This window comes from Neodiprion pinetum, chromosome 1 (assembly GCF_021155775.2).
Source record: "Neodiprion pinetum isolate iyNeoPine1 chromosome 1, iyNeoPine1.2, whole genome shotgun sequence".
Classification (NCBI taxonomy): Eukaryota; Metazoa; Arthropoda; class Insecta; order Hymenoptera; family Diprionidae; genus Neodiprion; species Neodiprion pinetum.
In genome coordinates this window covers 14428397-14443318 of record NC_060232.1, presented here as the reverse complement: position 1 = coordinate 14443318, position 14922 = coordinate 14428397, and the positions used below count along the sequence as shown (strand labels likewise).

At 34.9% G+C, this 14922-nt stretch overlaps 2 protein-coding genes across 6 annotated transcripts; one reads left to right on the top strand and one right to left on the bottom strand.

Annotated features, from left to right (window-relative positions):
* Positions 1-1897: 1897 nt before the first annotated feature.
* On the top strand, positions 1898-13422 carry LOC124224729 (tonsoku-like protein). 4 transcript variants are annotated; one of them, XM_046636918.2, is made up of 6 exons: positions 1898-2114; positions 2178-2435; positions 4919-5087; positions 9364-9773; positions 9864-11897; positions 11992-13422. In XM_046636918.2, exons 1-6 carry the CDS (start codon positions 2102-2104, stop codon positions 12951-12953), a joined length of 3846 nt encoding a protein of 1281 aa, XP_046492874.1. In that variant the 5' UTR covers positions 1898-2101; the 3' UTR covers positions 12954-13422. The 4 variants fall into 4 exon arrangements, with proteins under 4 accessions (XP_046492874.1, XP_046492875.1, XP_046492877.1 ...); XM_046636919.2 differs by having other exon boundaries at positions 1900-2114; positions 12007-13422; XM_046636921.1 differs by lacking the exons at positions 1898-2114; positions 2178-2435 and having other exon boundaries at positions 4941-5068.
* LOC124224732 (U6 snRNA phosphodiesterase 1) lies at positions 8733-14826 on the bottom strand. 2 transcript variants are annotated; one of them, XM_046636933.2, is made up of 5 exons: positions 14699-14826; positions 13927-14069; positions 13474-13814; positions 13120-13307; positions 8733-9611 (listed from the first exon to the last, which is right to left on the bottom strand). In XM_046636933.2, the coding sequence occupies exons 1-4, from the start codon at positions 14815-14817 to the stop codon at positions 13122-13124; spliced, it is 789 nt and encodes a 262-aa protein (XP_046492889.1). In that variant the 5' UTR covers positions 14818-14826; the 3' UTR covers positions 8733-9611; positions 13120-13121. The 2 variants fall into 2 exon arrangements, with proteins under 2 accessions (XP_046492889.1, XP_046492888.1); XM_046636932.2 differs by lacking the exon at positions 8733-9611 and having other exon boundaries at positions 12430-13307.
* Positions 14827-14922: the final 96 nt, after the last annotated feature.

The window sequence follows — 14922 nt, the reverse complement described above, 5'->3', positions numbered from 1 at the left end:
GAGTCATTCCCCACCCTACTAGTTACCAGACCTGTATGTAATGTAACATCCGACCGGAACGTCCGTATGTTTTATCGACTATTATTACTGCATGTTACTTTTATCGACTAACCAAACTCGAAGTACGAGAATCTTGTAACCATAAGAAATTAAAACAACTGTCCAACTATTTGGAATATCCCTAGATGGAAATAACTATGAAATTCACTAGCCGAGGCTTAAAAACCATGTTACGAGATCTTCGTACTACAGAGAACTATAATACTATTATGCATTATTATATATCACTATCATATTAACACTATAATTAACTAACATAATTATACCCAATTATTATATAGCACTCAACAATGCCATATGTGCATTCGGAGGTGAGAGCTATACTATAAGCAACATACGCTTTACTATATAGCCCGGAGTATAGAAGACTGTAAAACCATAGATAAATGCATAACCAATATAATGTAAAGATAGCACTGCTGCAACCCATAAAACCAGAGGCTGCAAAACCATCAAACCGTGAATGCTAATTACCCAGCATGAACTATACCTTTTTCCGCAACGCCGTATTGTGGGCAACACGCGCAACGTTTTGAAGGCAATGCAGATCTCCAATGTGGAGCCAACAGAGCTTCACTTAGAAAATACATTAGGGAACTTACCGACGAAACGAAAACGTTCTAGAAGCTTCCAAGCCGATTCACATAAGAATTAACAATTACAGAAGGGAGTTATATACAAAAGCACACATGTAAACCTGCTCTAAAGCCATGAAATATCAAATTACTAAATACTCTAAATCTGTTAAGATAGTTATAACACAAACAGCTAAGGATATTCGCAGCAGCGTGATTCTAATAATGTTAAGCAAATAACAAACTATGTTTTATAAACAATCGCTATTGTACTCCAGGTTAATAACGACAGTAGTCGACTATGATACATATGTAACTCTATATAGAAATAGCCATAAAACTAACAAACGACAGGTAACCAAAATGAAATATGGGCTTTGTAACGAGCAAGATAGCAAAAACATTAAGAGGTAGACAGGAAGAAGTTAAGTGGCTGACGGGCGCCAGAAAGGGGGCTGGCGCCTCAACGAAAAGCTCACGCAGTTCGGAGAACTACGGAACAAAGTCCACGCACCTACACCACCGCACCAAACAGCGATATACCATACGTAAAAACCTACAATATAGTAATAGCTAATGGACTAAGATAACAGGCGTGCATGCGCGAGGATGTCGTGCCCTAATTAATTCCTAGAAAAAGGAGGGAGGTGCGCAAAGGTGACTAAAAAACTAAAGAGGGGGATCGTTCTGCGCAACGATCGACCCCTATAAAAACGGCGACCGATCACTCGATCGCTCTCTTGGTTTCTACCTCCAGATTCGTGATCTTGTTCCGGTGCAGTCTCGCGGTAAAATCCTTTAGCCTTTTGCATTAAAACTTTCATACAACGTTACTCTGCCCAAAAGTTCAGCGAGCTTCAACTCCATTTTGTCATACTAAGTCTAAGATCTTACACTGTGTAACTCTGCGTTTGTGACTTTTAAATATCAAACTTATAAAATAAACCAAGTTAGTCAAAATATCCAAATATTAAAGTCAGTTATTCCGCTAAAACCTTTCACCAATCTACAAGTCATCGCATCCAGAATACTCTCAAAAAGGTAAGCCAAATTAAATCTTTTATCCAACAATTTCTCCCTCTTCGGTTCGTTCGATTAGAGCGACAGAATGCCCGTTGTCCGATGTATTTCAATACTTAATCCGTAATTGGTGACCCAAACTACTGATGTGAGTCTAGCTGTAGCTGCGTGTGAATGTTTCCGGTGTCTAACATCTGGAGATTTCCACTAGGTACCGTTCGACGTCACAGTAAGACCGTGATCTTCACGAAGCGTCGGACGACGCGGCGTCGGGCTTACGCTCCGTGAAAACCTACACTTACATCGTGGATGATGTACACATCCAAGGGTATACATGATGTAAATCATGGTTATACTGTCTGAAAGCAGTAGAATTTAATAATCATCTCCTTAGCTTATTGAAGAAAACAATAGGCCGAATTAACTGTTTACCGTACTTCTTCGCAATGGATACAGAACGTAAGTAAGACCATAATTTTGAAACTACGAAAATATGCTCATCAATGAATTGATTTTACTTAGGGCTAATAAAGAAGAAACTACGCGCCAAAAAAGATGGTAATATACTCCAATTTGCCGAGGCTACAAATAGCTTAGCAGATCTATACTTTCAACTTGGTCGATTGGATGATGCTAGAGAAGAATATACCGAGCAAGTTGAAGCATGTCGTATCCTTAACGACAAACTTAGCCTCGCTGTCGCTCATCGCATGATCGGAGAGATACACTTATCTCTTGAAGATTATCAACAAGCACTAAAACACCAAAAACTTTACCTTGGTATGAGATTTCATTTTCTTTCAATCTCCCATCTTCTGAATCGATGTAAGAATGAATATTTTTAAAACAAGTAGTAAAGTCACAGACTTGTCGGTCTATGCTTCATCACTACATTTTTGAGCCAGCTATCTTGTGCAAAGAACGTAGGTAACTCATCGCAAATTCCATGCAATTGGCAAGCATAATATCAACCTTTGTGCAAATTAGCTAATTTTACTACCACGTATGTAGTTAGTTTTGCAATCATAAGATGATCAGCAGTAATAAGCCACAAATTTGCCGCAATTATGCAGCATGTCACGTAATTTGAGTATTGTACAATGTATGATCTCTCACTTGCGCTTAACATGCTGCTAATTTGTGTATATATTTTATGCAATAATCTCAGTCAAAGTGTGATATCATATATTGTAATTCACTTGCAGCTTATTTGTGGTCATTATTGTAATGTAGTAGTGAATTGCATGCAATCTGTGTTGATCAAAATACTGTAAGTTATGAGGTCCCATCAATGCTATCTGGGAAGCTTGAGAGATAAATCAACTGAAATTACTTATGTTCAAGTATGAAAAATGAGGAAAGATGTGTGGTCTTAAGTACGTTTAGTAAATTAAGTCTGCTACACCATACACCAGAGTATTTTGCATCTTTCTTATTCATTAAATATTACTCGCAAGCGTTTATTATAAATTTTGTTTGAATTATTTCCAGGCAATAAAAATTGAGTGTTAAAAAATTAGAGCCTGGTGGATATAAAAGGTTTGCCAGTTACATTAATAATAGTCTATCTAATGCAATTTGCCACAAACAGGCCTTGTATCGATAACCGATAATTCCAAGAATTTATTCTCTGAACACTTTGGGGAAGCTAGTGCCAGTAGTATCCAAATGTGCTGAACATACTACTAAAATCTAATACAGTCTTACACAAAAGTTCTCAATAAGTATTAGATTTCCACAATATTCAATAAAATCTCATAGAAATAAATGTGAGCATGTTTAGCTGCTAACTCTGGTTTTTGCTGTAGCTTAAACTCAATTGTTCACATGCTATTACATAAATTATTATCAAATTAAACAGTAATTTAATTTTATGCCTTATAGAAACAGTTGTTATTGGCTTCTTAAGTTATCCTCCAGAACTCAATTGCAAAACAATAAGAACTGCATTGACTTTAACTACCTTAATTAAGAATCTCTCATACTTATAATTTTTACATACCAAAAATTAATGAAGAAACAAGTTTTCATACTTAAGTATGTCAGCTTACAATAAATTGACATCACCAATCACAGGGCTGGTGGCCAGTTACTTTTCTCGCTATTGGTAACTTTTTTCAACGGAGTCACTTTTTGTTACTTTTTCCAAGAAATGGTCGTTTAAGTCACTTAGTCGGTTGTTATTGAGTTTCATGCAGAAAAAATATGGTTGTACAATTTTTTTCTTACACGATATCAACTACACAAAATTCTGTTTATTAAGTATTATAATCTGTTCAGCAGAAAAATTGGCTTAAGTTCTATTTATAAGAATCAACCATAATTACGTTGTTCATTGTTTCTGTATCGAAATGTTTTGCCCGCAAAAAAAGTAAGTTCATAAGTCATTGCTATTTTTCTTTTCTAACTCATTTTCTACATATCGTGTGGAGTGATATCTTTTTGTAATGCAGAAAAAGATGTGAAACACCAGGAAAACTCGTATACAGTGGCATAATTGAAAATAGGACTTTTTCTGATGAAATGGATAACACTGTAGTTATACTTTTCGTTTAATTACAGGGCAGTAATTAGTTTTGATCAGTTACTTATGAGTCACTTTTTTTAGGTCTAAAAGTCAGGTTTCTCACTTTTTTCAGATAACTTTACTGCTACAAGCCCTATAATCATTAATATTTTATTTCTTTCACTGTTCAGGTAAGTTAATATCATGAACTCACAACCTCGTTATCCATAAATCTGGACCTACTTCACTCATTCAATTAAATATAAAATACATTATATCATTTGCACAAGAGTTATTGTTAGATATTTGAAAAGAAATATCGCCAAACAACAACTTTTTATTTCTGACATAGGGTTCTGTAATTTTGCTTATCACTTCTACTGCACACCGTGTAATATTGCAGACTAGTTTATGGCCTCACATAATTTTCGACTGGAGTAAAACTAACAAAACTGATGATTTCATTGTCCAATGGAAGTATTGATCATTAAGCATTTTTTAAATTTCAATTCCTTAACATCTGTAACATAATACCTCAAAATTCGTGAATCTCTACAAATTTAACACTACTTGGAGAAATAATTAAAATTTAGTTCTTTTAAGTAGCGTTTCACCTTTGAACAATCTTTGAAATAATTGGAACTTTGCGGATTTTTAATACAGCAACCATGAAGCACTAACTTTTGCATACTTGAAATGGTTTGTGTTAGTGAATACCCTTGAATAATATATTAATATGATTGATGGGACAAAACAGAGGGAGCCCAAGAAATGAAAAATGAACTGGAGGAGCAGCGGGCATTTGCTACATTGGGCAGAACTTACTTTTGCCTGGCTGAAAGATTTCCAGAAAAATCTGATGAGCAAATTGAGGCGCTCACCAACGCTAAGAAGGCCTACGCGAAGAGTATGTTCCTATGTGATAAGTAAGAGTCCTGTGATAACTAAGATAAAGATTTATATCATTTTAATCCATCCATCATTGTTGAGAAATAACCCCAGGATTTTTGAAGTTAAAGTTTGTAACAATGGTGCAATGATGCATTTTTATGAAAAACCGTTACTTTGTTCGATACATATTGTCTAAAATTCATAAACGGTAACAAAAACATACTCGAATTTTGAAAACTCAACTTCTTCAAAGTCATTCTTTGATGAAATATAATAATTGTTTTTATTCACCTTATTACTTGAACTTTACTAACTGTGAATTTTTTTTTTTTCCCCATTGATTAACAGTACGAACTTCAACTTTATGATTATACATGACCTTTTCAAGTCTGGTATCGCTAGACATCTGTAATCTTAGAAAAATCCTGAAAAGTCCCTGAAATTCGTGCGTCAATTTTACCAAAGATACTAATGTAAGTTATCTAGAAAATATTGAATTAAGAAAAACCGAATTTCATTGATATAATAATAAGATTTCAAAATCTTACATGATTGCCCCAGGCATAGATCTCAGAAATAAGTAGGGGCTGAATTTATCTCAAATGTCGTAATTGCTTGTTACTGAAGTATGTTCTTCCTAGCCCAAAATATCCGTTCATTTATTTTGGACGAGGAAGAACGTACTTCAGTTACGAGCAATTATCGAATATGACCTCTGCTGGTCTGTATGATTTGAAATAGATTCAGCCTAGAGATAAAAGAAAAATTTTTGTATGAAACTTGAAAGGTTTCCAAGAGTAAAGATAATGCTGCTATGGATCAACTTGTGGCGCATGCAATTTTTTGCATTTTTAACGACTTGTTTGGCATAGGGTACACATACTTTGGATATGAGTAGCTGCCAGTGAGATCAAAGACAAATTTAAAAATGTCACAAAAAATCCAATTTTTTTTCTCATCGGTTTTCGTTTTTTTTTTTTTATTTTTTTATTTTTCATCAACGTTCACTAAACAAATTTATGAGCCAGACTAAAATTATGGAGAACTTGATATCATTTCAACTCCCCAATTTGGTATCCACAAGAAAACTTTTCAATGAAGGCAAGGGACGATTAATATGTGCAGAAACTCAGGACAGAGTAAAAAACAATTTCAGGCAAAGTTAAATAAAATTAAAGAAAAAAAATCAAAGTTTTTTTATTACCTACATCTTTATGTTTGTCTTTGATTTCACCATCACTTGTTAATATCTAAAATACGTATACCCTCTTAAAAATCAGACGTGATGTGCTAAATCTTATAAATAGCATACTCCATATGTTGAACCGCATCAGCTTCAATTTTCCCGCTTGAAACATCCATGTTTCATATAAAACCTTTCCTTCCAACTCTGTATGTTTCTGGGATATACGCCTTGGGCAATTGAAACCACCCATCCTATGTATTCTGTTGGTCAATTTAAAAACCTACAGGGCTCATAGTGCGTCACTTTTCCCATGTTTAGTCACGTTTTTCTTCAAACCGACTTCTTTCTTACCATCCAGCGAAAAGTAACTTTTTTCAACTAAACCACAATGATATACATGTTTTTTTTCTTTTGGTTTAGTACTTACATTCTCTTTATTAGGGTGGAGCGAAAGTGCAAAATTTTTTAAAATCGATATGGCCAGGTGTGAAATAGTTGTGCGTACGTGTGAAAATAGAGAAAATTTTTTGCTGCACCCCAAAAGTGAAGATCTTCAGCTCTGGGAAAAGCTTTAAAGTCTTGGATGAACAACAATGACATGTATTCCAGTTCAGTTCAGAATATGCCGATTTGATGCCAAGAAGTAAACATAATAATGGTACACATATGTATGGAAAATGCATGAATTTGGAATTGTTCATTAACATCAAATCTTTAAATCTTTTTTCGTAGCTGAAGATCTCAACTTTTGGGGTGTGGCAAAGAATATTCTGTACTTACACGCACATCCACAACTTTTCCATACCCAGCTATATCCATATTAAAAAATTTTACATTTTCACTCCACCTTACTGAACAGGCACTCAGTATAATAGATGTGTACCATGTACTCTGAAATTGAATGTATAAATAATACTAAATATGTCACTTTTTCTGACTCCAGAGACCACTATGAACCCTGAACCTATAGCTCTAACCATGCCCTAAAACTTGATTACAAATATTCAGAAAATGGAAGTCCAATTTCTGCTTCGAGGCCCGTGACAACATTACGTGTACTTTTTTATTTGTTCTTCACAATTTCGATCTAAGCAACCATCTTCTTCAAGAAGAAAAGACCGAAATAAATTATGTGTCGAGCAGAACATTAGCCTGACAAAAAATAATAAAATTTATAAGGTGTAGGCCATGGAGACAATGTTCTGAAATATATCTGATTGGTGTATCCATCATAATAACTAATAGAGATACATTGATTATTCTGCAATTATAATTTATTTCAATGATGTATATCTTTCAATTTCATTGTTGATAATTTTTCTATTTCATTTAGTATTTGCAAAAATTTTGAACCACTTGATTCTTTTCTGTGGCTTTCTTACTACGTTATCAACGTCGCTGAAATGTAAAATTTCTATGTTAAATTTTTATATAAAATTTACATTATCCGACTAATCCCAGTAAACCAAATTGAATTAAAAATATTATCTTTGAATCCCAATTCACACAGCTTTAGCCCACTAAGGCGACGTTTCGTTTTCAATATGTGACTTGGAATCCAATATGGGACGATTCCTATCCACATTAATTCGAATTGCAATAAACGACGTTCATTGAATACAATGTCAAACTGTCAAGAATTCGTATTTTCAAAGAATAGGACTATGGTAGTTGAAATCTTGCAGACATCGACGTTAGAGCAATGCCATAACGAATTATTTTAAATCCCGTTTTTGCAATTCGTTTCAATTTACTCAGAAAAAGTAAACAATGATAAAAAAAAAATAACAAATTATAAACAGTAAAAGATGATTACGTTAAAATACTATTATTTACAATTTTTGCACTCTCAGCAATGAAAGGAACTTATTTAAAATAATCATTGTGAAAAATAGGATTTTAGTCCTGATCAAGTCCTTGAATTTTGTGTATCGACTTTTAGTAGACACTCTCAGATAACAAAGTGGCAAAAGCAAGAGTGAATAATTTTTTTCACCATGAATAGTATAATGAAAAGGAAACAAAATAAGAGTTTAGCTTATCAACAATACTACACATTTTATTAGCAGCTGACTACTGAAATAGCTTGGCATTTCGGCCAAGAGGGATTACATTTGACTCCATTATTTGGCTAGACTCCTTGCATTTCTCATAAAAGTTTTGTTTGCATTTATAATATTTTTGTATCTTATCGTACAAATGACAGTGATAACACTAAAAATAGCTATTTGTGATCATTTTGAAGTTTGAAATTAACTTATTTTATGTAATAAGGCATAGCTGAAGATACAGCTGAAGCTTGTAGTTAATACTAATACAAGGCATTGAGAACCAAGAATCTGGATTTTGTCTAATCTTAACTAACACCGGCTCACAAAAAAAAAAAATGGTCTATACATTTGAACAGACCCACCTACCTTTATGTATTTTGACGCGCTGAATCCGAATCTGAGGTCCGTTTGCTCCGTACACCCTCAAAATTTTGAGAAAAGTGCAAAAAACCGTAAAAAATGGAAAAAACTGCAGTTTGGTAATAAAAAAAATTTCTAAATATAAATCATATAAGTTTTACATGTGATTCGATCCGCTGAGTATAAATATGAAGTTTATTTTGCCTGTAGGCCCTTAAAAATATAAATAAATTGCAAAGACTCCCCAAAAATTGCTATAAATTGTATTTACAGTAATAAAAAAATTGATTAAACATAATTAAATTTATTTCTCATATATTGTGATGCACGAAATCCAAATAAAAAATCTGTTAATGTGAATCAGTCAGAAATTTACCAAAAATCGTTCAAAAAAGCATAGAAAGATGAGGTAAGGTATATTACATGGCCCATTAGAATTTGTTTGCTCATCGAAAATCTTATATTTATTTGACATATGTGGGGTTAAAAATTCGCAAAATACACTGTTCAGTGAATATTCAGTTGCACTGTTTCTCACACAATTCTTTATCTTACTCTTATTGTAGATTTCTCTTCATAATAACAGAACTTGATTCAAAATCGCTGTCGAATTTACTAATCTCAGGCCAAAAATTTGTCCAAACACCAACACCTTTCCAAAGATATTATATTAATGTAATTGTTTTATTTGTTTATTTTTTTGTTATAACAAAGACTTCAGGGCATCCCAAAGGCGGAAATGGCAACCATACGTGCACGTCTTCTTTTGAACTGGGGTCTCGTATTAGATGCTCAGATGAAGCCGCATGAGGCTATCAACTTGTATAACAAATGTCGTTTGATATGCTCTACATACAACTTGAAGGAAGATGAGCATAGAGCTTATCTCGCACTTGGATCTCATCATGAAAGACAACACGACAAAGAGAAGGCGCTCAAGTATCTGGAAATGGCAGCTGAAACTGAAAATGTTTCTATGAAAGCAAATGCTCTGCTAGCTAAAGCAGAGTTGTTGTTGAAATATGGTAATTGGCTGAATGCTCGCAAGGATTTGGTGGTGCTCTTCTCAATCAAAGATCTACCCCAGTCGACCCGAGAACAAGTAGAGAAACTTCTTCGCATTGGTGAGTTGAAAGTTCACTCACTTTATTTTTATATTTTATTCTATTTTTATGCATGACAACATAAACATACTTTTCTCTTTTTACGTACAGCTGTGACTCTCAGCAGAACTGAAAATATGTTGAATAGTGATATTGGAAATATCAAAATCCAAAAAAATCGATTTCAACTTTACGAGAAGTTGGGAGACGCAGCTGCAGCTGTCCAGTGCTATGATAAGGCATTGGAGTATTACAAAGAAATGCTTGCTCATGCGGAAAAGGAAAAATCCTTTGACGGAATTACAGCAGGACTGATTTCCTTAGCTCAGACTTTGAAAGATCTAGGTCGATATGAGGAGGCTTTCACTTATGCACAAAGAGAGCTAAGCATGTGCTCTGATCCTCGTGAAGCCTGCAGATCAGCCCTGTTTTCAGCCGATCTCTTAGAGTCAACTGGTGCGACAAGTTCAGACATATGTCGCACTTACGAACTAGCCCTATCAAAGGCTACGTTAACCAGTATTCCATCGTTAGAAATAACAGTTCTGAAAGCATATCTCCATTATTCAGAAACCCAGACCTTGAAGGATACTGAAGAAATGAGAGACAGACTGAACCAGTTACTCGATACAGTACCAGAATTCGATAGCGAAAAGGAAAATTCTGAAAATCTCGATATTGGAGCTGATGTGGATCTTGATAAACTCTCTGACTTGGATATACCAAACTGCGAAGAAAACAGTAGTTCAACGAGACTGAAATCAACACGAAGTAGTCGTACAGGCTTGGTTATAAAAAAAAACGAAAGAGGAGAAACACAGCTTCATATAGCTTGCATAAACTGCAACATTGAACGAGTTCAGAAACTAATTGATGATGGACATCCAACAGACATAAGGGATAACTTCGGATGGACGCCGCTACATGAAGCAGCTAATCATGGTCATGTCGAAATAGCAAGATTGTTGTTAAATGCTGGAGCTGATGTCAATGACCCTGGAGGTTCTAGCTGTGAGGGAATTACACCGCTACACGATGCGGCAAGTTGTGGAAACTTTTCTGTTATGAATTTACTGATCGAATTTGGAGCAAATATTTATGCAGTAACTGAAAAAGGTGACACAATTCTCGACTCTCTTAAAGACTGGCGAAAAAGAGCTAAGGAGTTATCTGGCCTCGATAAATCTGAGTACGAGCATATGCACAGTAAATTATCTCAGAAAGGTGTGACAAGAACGACGGTGAAAAAAAAAATGAATATCACCTTGGAGAGGAAAAGCTCACATTGTATAGATGTGCTTAAAGAAGAGGAAAATGAAAATACAGAAAAACACAATGTTTCAGCTGGTGAAGTTTACAAACAGACGATAGATAATCTGCGCAATAGAGGAACACGGCTAGGTCCATTTATTAAATCCGCAACTTCCCACAAAGATCTTGCACCTCTTCTAGATTCTGATCAAGTACTGCTAGATGAATGGCTTGATGATGATATTGGCCCCAATTCAAGCAAGAAAAAGAATAATCGAACCGATCTTCTATTTACCGCGAAACGCAAGTCTGCAGGTTCAGCACCAGTAGAAAGGAAAAGCAAACGTCAAAGAACTGAGGTGAACAGTAAAATATTGTCTTCCACTTTACAAGACAGTGAAACAGAAGAAAGTTGTGATAGCAATAGTGCTGAGATATGTGAAGTCATTGAGGAACCTGACGAGGTTAGAAGTTTAAAAAAACAATCCACTCTTTTATCACTAAGCTTTTCCAGGCATTCAGTATCTTGCACTCAATCGCCAAGTGCTTATGTCGTATCAAGAAGTGGATCTCAGCAAGTGCAAGCCAAAGAGATGAATGTAGAGGTTTTAATTGAAAAAAAATTGTTTAAATTGCGGCTCTGCGTCTCGAACGAAAACAAAATCACTACCGAAAGCATCATACGACAAGTCCAAAACAAATTTAAAGAAGAAACTGGATGCACGCCAGATTTTAACCTTATCACATCCAACGGTGATTCAACAATCTCGCAAAGTACAATTAATTCCTGTTATCTGAATTGCAAACCACTTAGCTTGATTGGTAATATTCGAAAAATGGATATCCCTCCAATCTCTGATCGATACAAAACGATTTGTAGCAGCTGCAATATTGGTAAGACTATTACTGTACTTCGTAAAAAAAATTTACTGAATGGCTATACCAATTTATTTTATTATATGATCTACTGAATAGAGCAAAATTCAAGGCGGTTTGTTTTCAGCTATAGATGAAGGAACTGTAAAATGCCTGAGAACGTGCGAGAACACTTCCACATTTCGACTACGAGGTCGTGAGACATTAAACAGCGATGTATTTCCACTATTAAAAAGTCTACAGTACCAGATGCATCTGCAAGTCTTGAACATATCAGGAGTAGAACTCAACGACTTTGGAGAGACACTAAGTAGCAGCTTGGAGCAGTTAACTTTATTGCAGGAGTTACACCTGCGCTGTTGTGATATTGATTTGAATTGTCTGTCTCAATTTAGGCAGTTCCCTTTGCAAACTCGAGTACTAGATTTAAGTTATAATCCTTTGGGTAAACGAGCATCACATCAATTACATACGCTTTTGTCCTGTTTAAAAAATTTGCAATCTTTGAATATGAGCAATTGCGAAGTGGAAAATATTTTTGTAGGCACAAGCAACGCTGCCTTAAATAATCTAGACTTTGCACAAAACCCAATAATGGGCGAAGGACTGCGATCTTTATTGCAGCCTCATATTTTATCACTGAACTTATCTGGTTCGATTCAGAACGGAAAATCTCGCATAATAAAAGAACTGTTTTCTCACCCTAGATTTTCACTCGCAACATTAGAATCATTGGATCTCTCAATGTGTGACTTATGTGATGATGATTTATCACGCATTCTTTCACAAACAGCTAATCTTGCTAAGCTTGTGATAAACGGCAATATTAAACTTTCGAAAAAATCTTTATGTGACGTGTTACAACACAAACCAACACTGTCATATATCGACTTCAGTGGATGCTCTGAGATAACTGACCCCCCCGATTTGGAAGTTTTTATCTGCCATCCTGAAATTTGTACTCTTGTGGTTAGCATGGCATCTGAAGTTCAACAGTCGTGGCTGAAGCTATGGGGTGGTCAAGGTTACATACAAACATTACCTCACAATGTAGTGATATTTAACCATTATTAATTAAATAATTATTAAGGGAACTTTCAAGCCTTTGAAATCCTGATTATTGTTTTCAGATCAATAGAATATATTAAACATGAAGAAAGCAATTTTTTGTGTTGATTGACACATTCTTCCAAATTGTCACTACTTTTATTTACATTGAATATTTATTACTCATGTATACCTTTACTTCAGAGGAAAAGTGTACATTTTGTTGCCAATTTTACAATTAATCTTGCTGACTTCGAAACTGTGTAAAAAATGCTCAGCACAAATACTGTTCCAACTTTCATTCAGAGCAGGAAGCGAAGCATTCAGTTTTTCCTTTACATCTCCTAGGCACCATAGGATGCTGACATGAAACGACGCGTCCTATAGATCATGGGAAATGTAACACTGCTTGTAACAGAGACTAAAAAATACCTATGAACACTGTACATAATAGCAGATTTAAAGTTTTATAATTAAAAAAAATGTAGACCACGGACATTTTCATTACACATGCAATTACTTTCATGACTAAAATCAAGAGACTCACCTCATAGAATGATGGTAGCTGATACTCTGCAAGTATTTTATCAATATTTATCACGAATTGTTTGAGGATTTTATTCCTGTCTTCACACCGTAAACCAAGAAATGTTCGAGTCCTTTCTTCGTTACAGTATACCTTCAAATCCCTAAATTCTACCAATATTTCACCTGTAGATTGACACAGCTTCTGTAAGCTATCGACGAATGATTCAATCCAGTGAAATTTTAGAACCAAACACCGAGTTAAACTTAAATGGAATTCTGTAAAAAAGTTCAAAACTTCCTTAATTCCAATGTGTTGTGGTAGTTCCCTCAACCATGAACATATTGGGCTGTAATCAGGATCTGCAAAATTTTTCAATTTGAATTTGGACATTCATATGTATATCTAAAAAATTTATTATCATTCAGTCCATATTAAATGATGCATCAAACTATATTTTATGCGTCAATTTACAGTTAATGTAAACAAGTGTTGCCCAGTTTCCACGTTCATGTTTAAAAGTTCTTGTTCGCCCATCATGTTGGCTGGGATCATCGTGAACATCTTCATGATGTTTCGTACCTTTCAATGACAATATACTCTCAGGAACCGAAAATCTGAAATGATACGTCAACCTTCTACTAAACAAGCATCTCCATATTCATCAAGGAATCCAATGAAACTTTGTAGGTATACACAGAAGTGCAAAAATGAAACGTATATTTTGATGTCTGTTAAATTTTGGCTTTAATACCACATTTGCTCCTCCCTCTATAAAAATTCAAGCGATTAACAATAAATCAATGGTAAGAGGAACCCAGAAATGCTGATTTTAAGTTATTCAGAACCATAATACAAAATAAATCTACAATCGAAATGCGTTATCGAAAATTTCAAAGTAACTTTTTCCGAAATCGACTTTAAACCACAACAAAAGATTGGAAATACTTTTTAAAAATCATTGAGGCAAATGGAAATAAAAAAATGTGCGGAAATTTTGAGCAACTTGTTTTGGTTAAAATTGATATTGCACATCTTTCATATTTAAGATGTTTTTGTTAATCGTTGTGCTGATTGGTAGATTTTTTAGAATAAAGGAGGAAATATTTTAACGCTGAAATTCACCCGTTGTACACGAAATTTGCACCAGTTTACTGTAATTTCATTCGATTCAGCACTGACAGTTAGGAATGCCTCATAACACTACGCCTAACCTAACCTAACCTCGCAAAACGAAAAAGCACACCTTTGTAACAGATTCTTTGCAGAGCTTGAAATTTTGTCTCTGTTTATTTTGGAATCATCCTGGGTGTCGGAATCCTCAGATTCGGATAGGTATGACCGGATCATATCTAAACCTGCCATTTCAGTTATTGTTGCCAACTCAAAGTCTGATCAGTCATCTTCACTTGTTGAGACCACTGAGTCCCTGGTGCCCCTGGTGGCACACTCACAGGATTAATCCTTCCC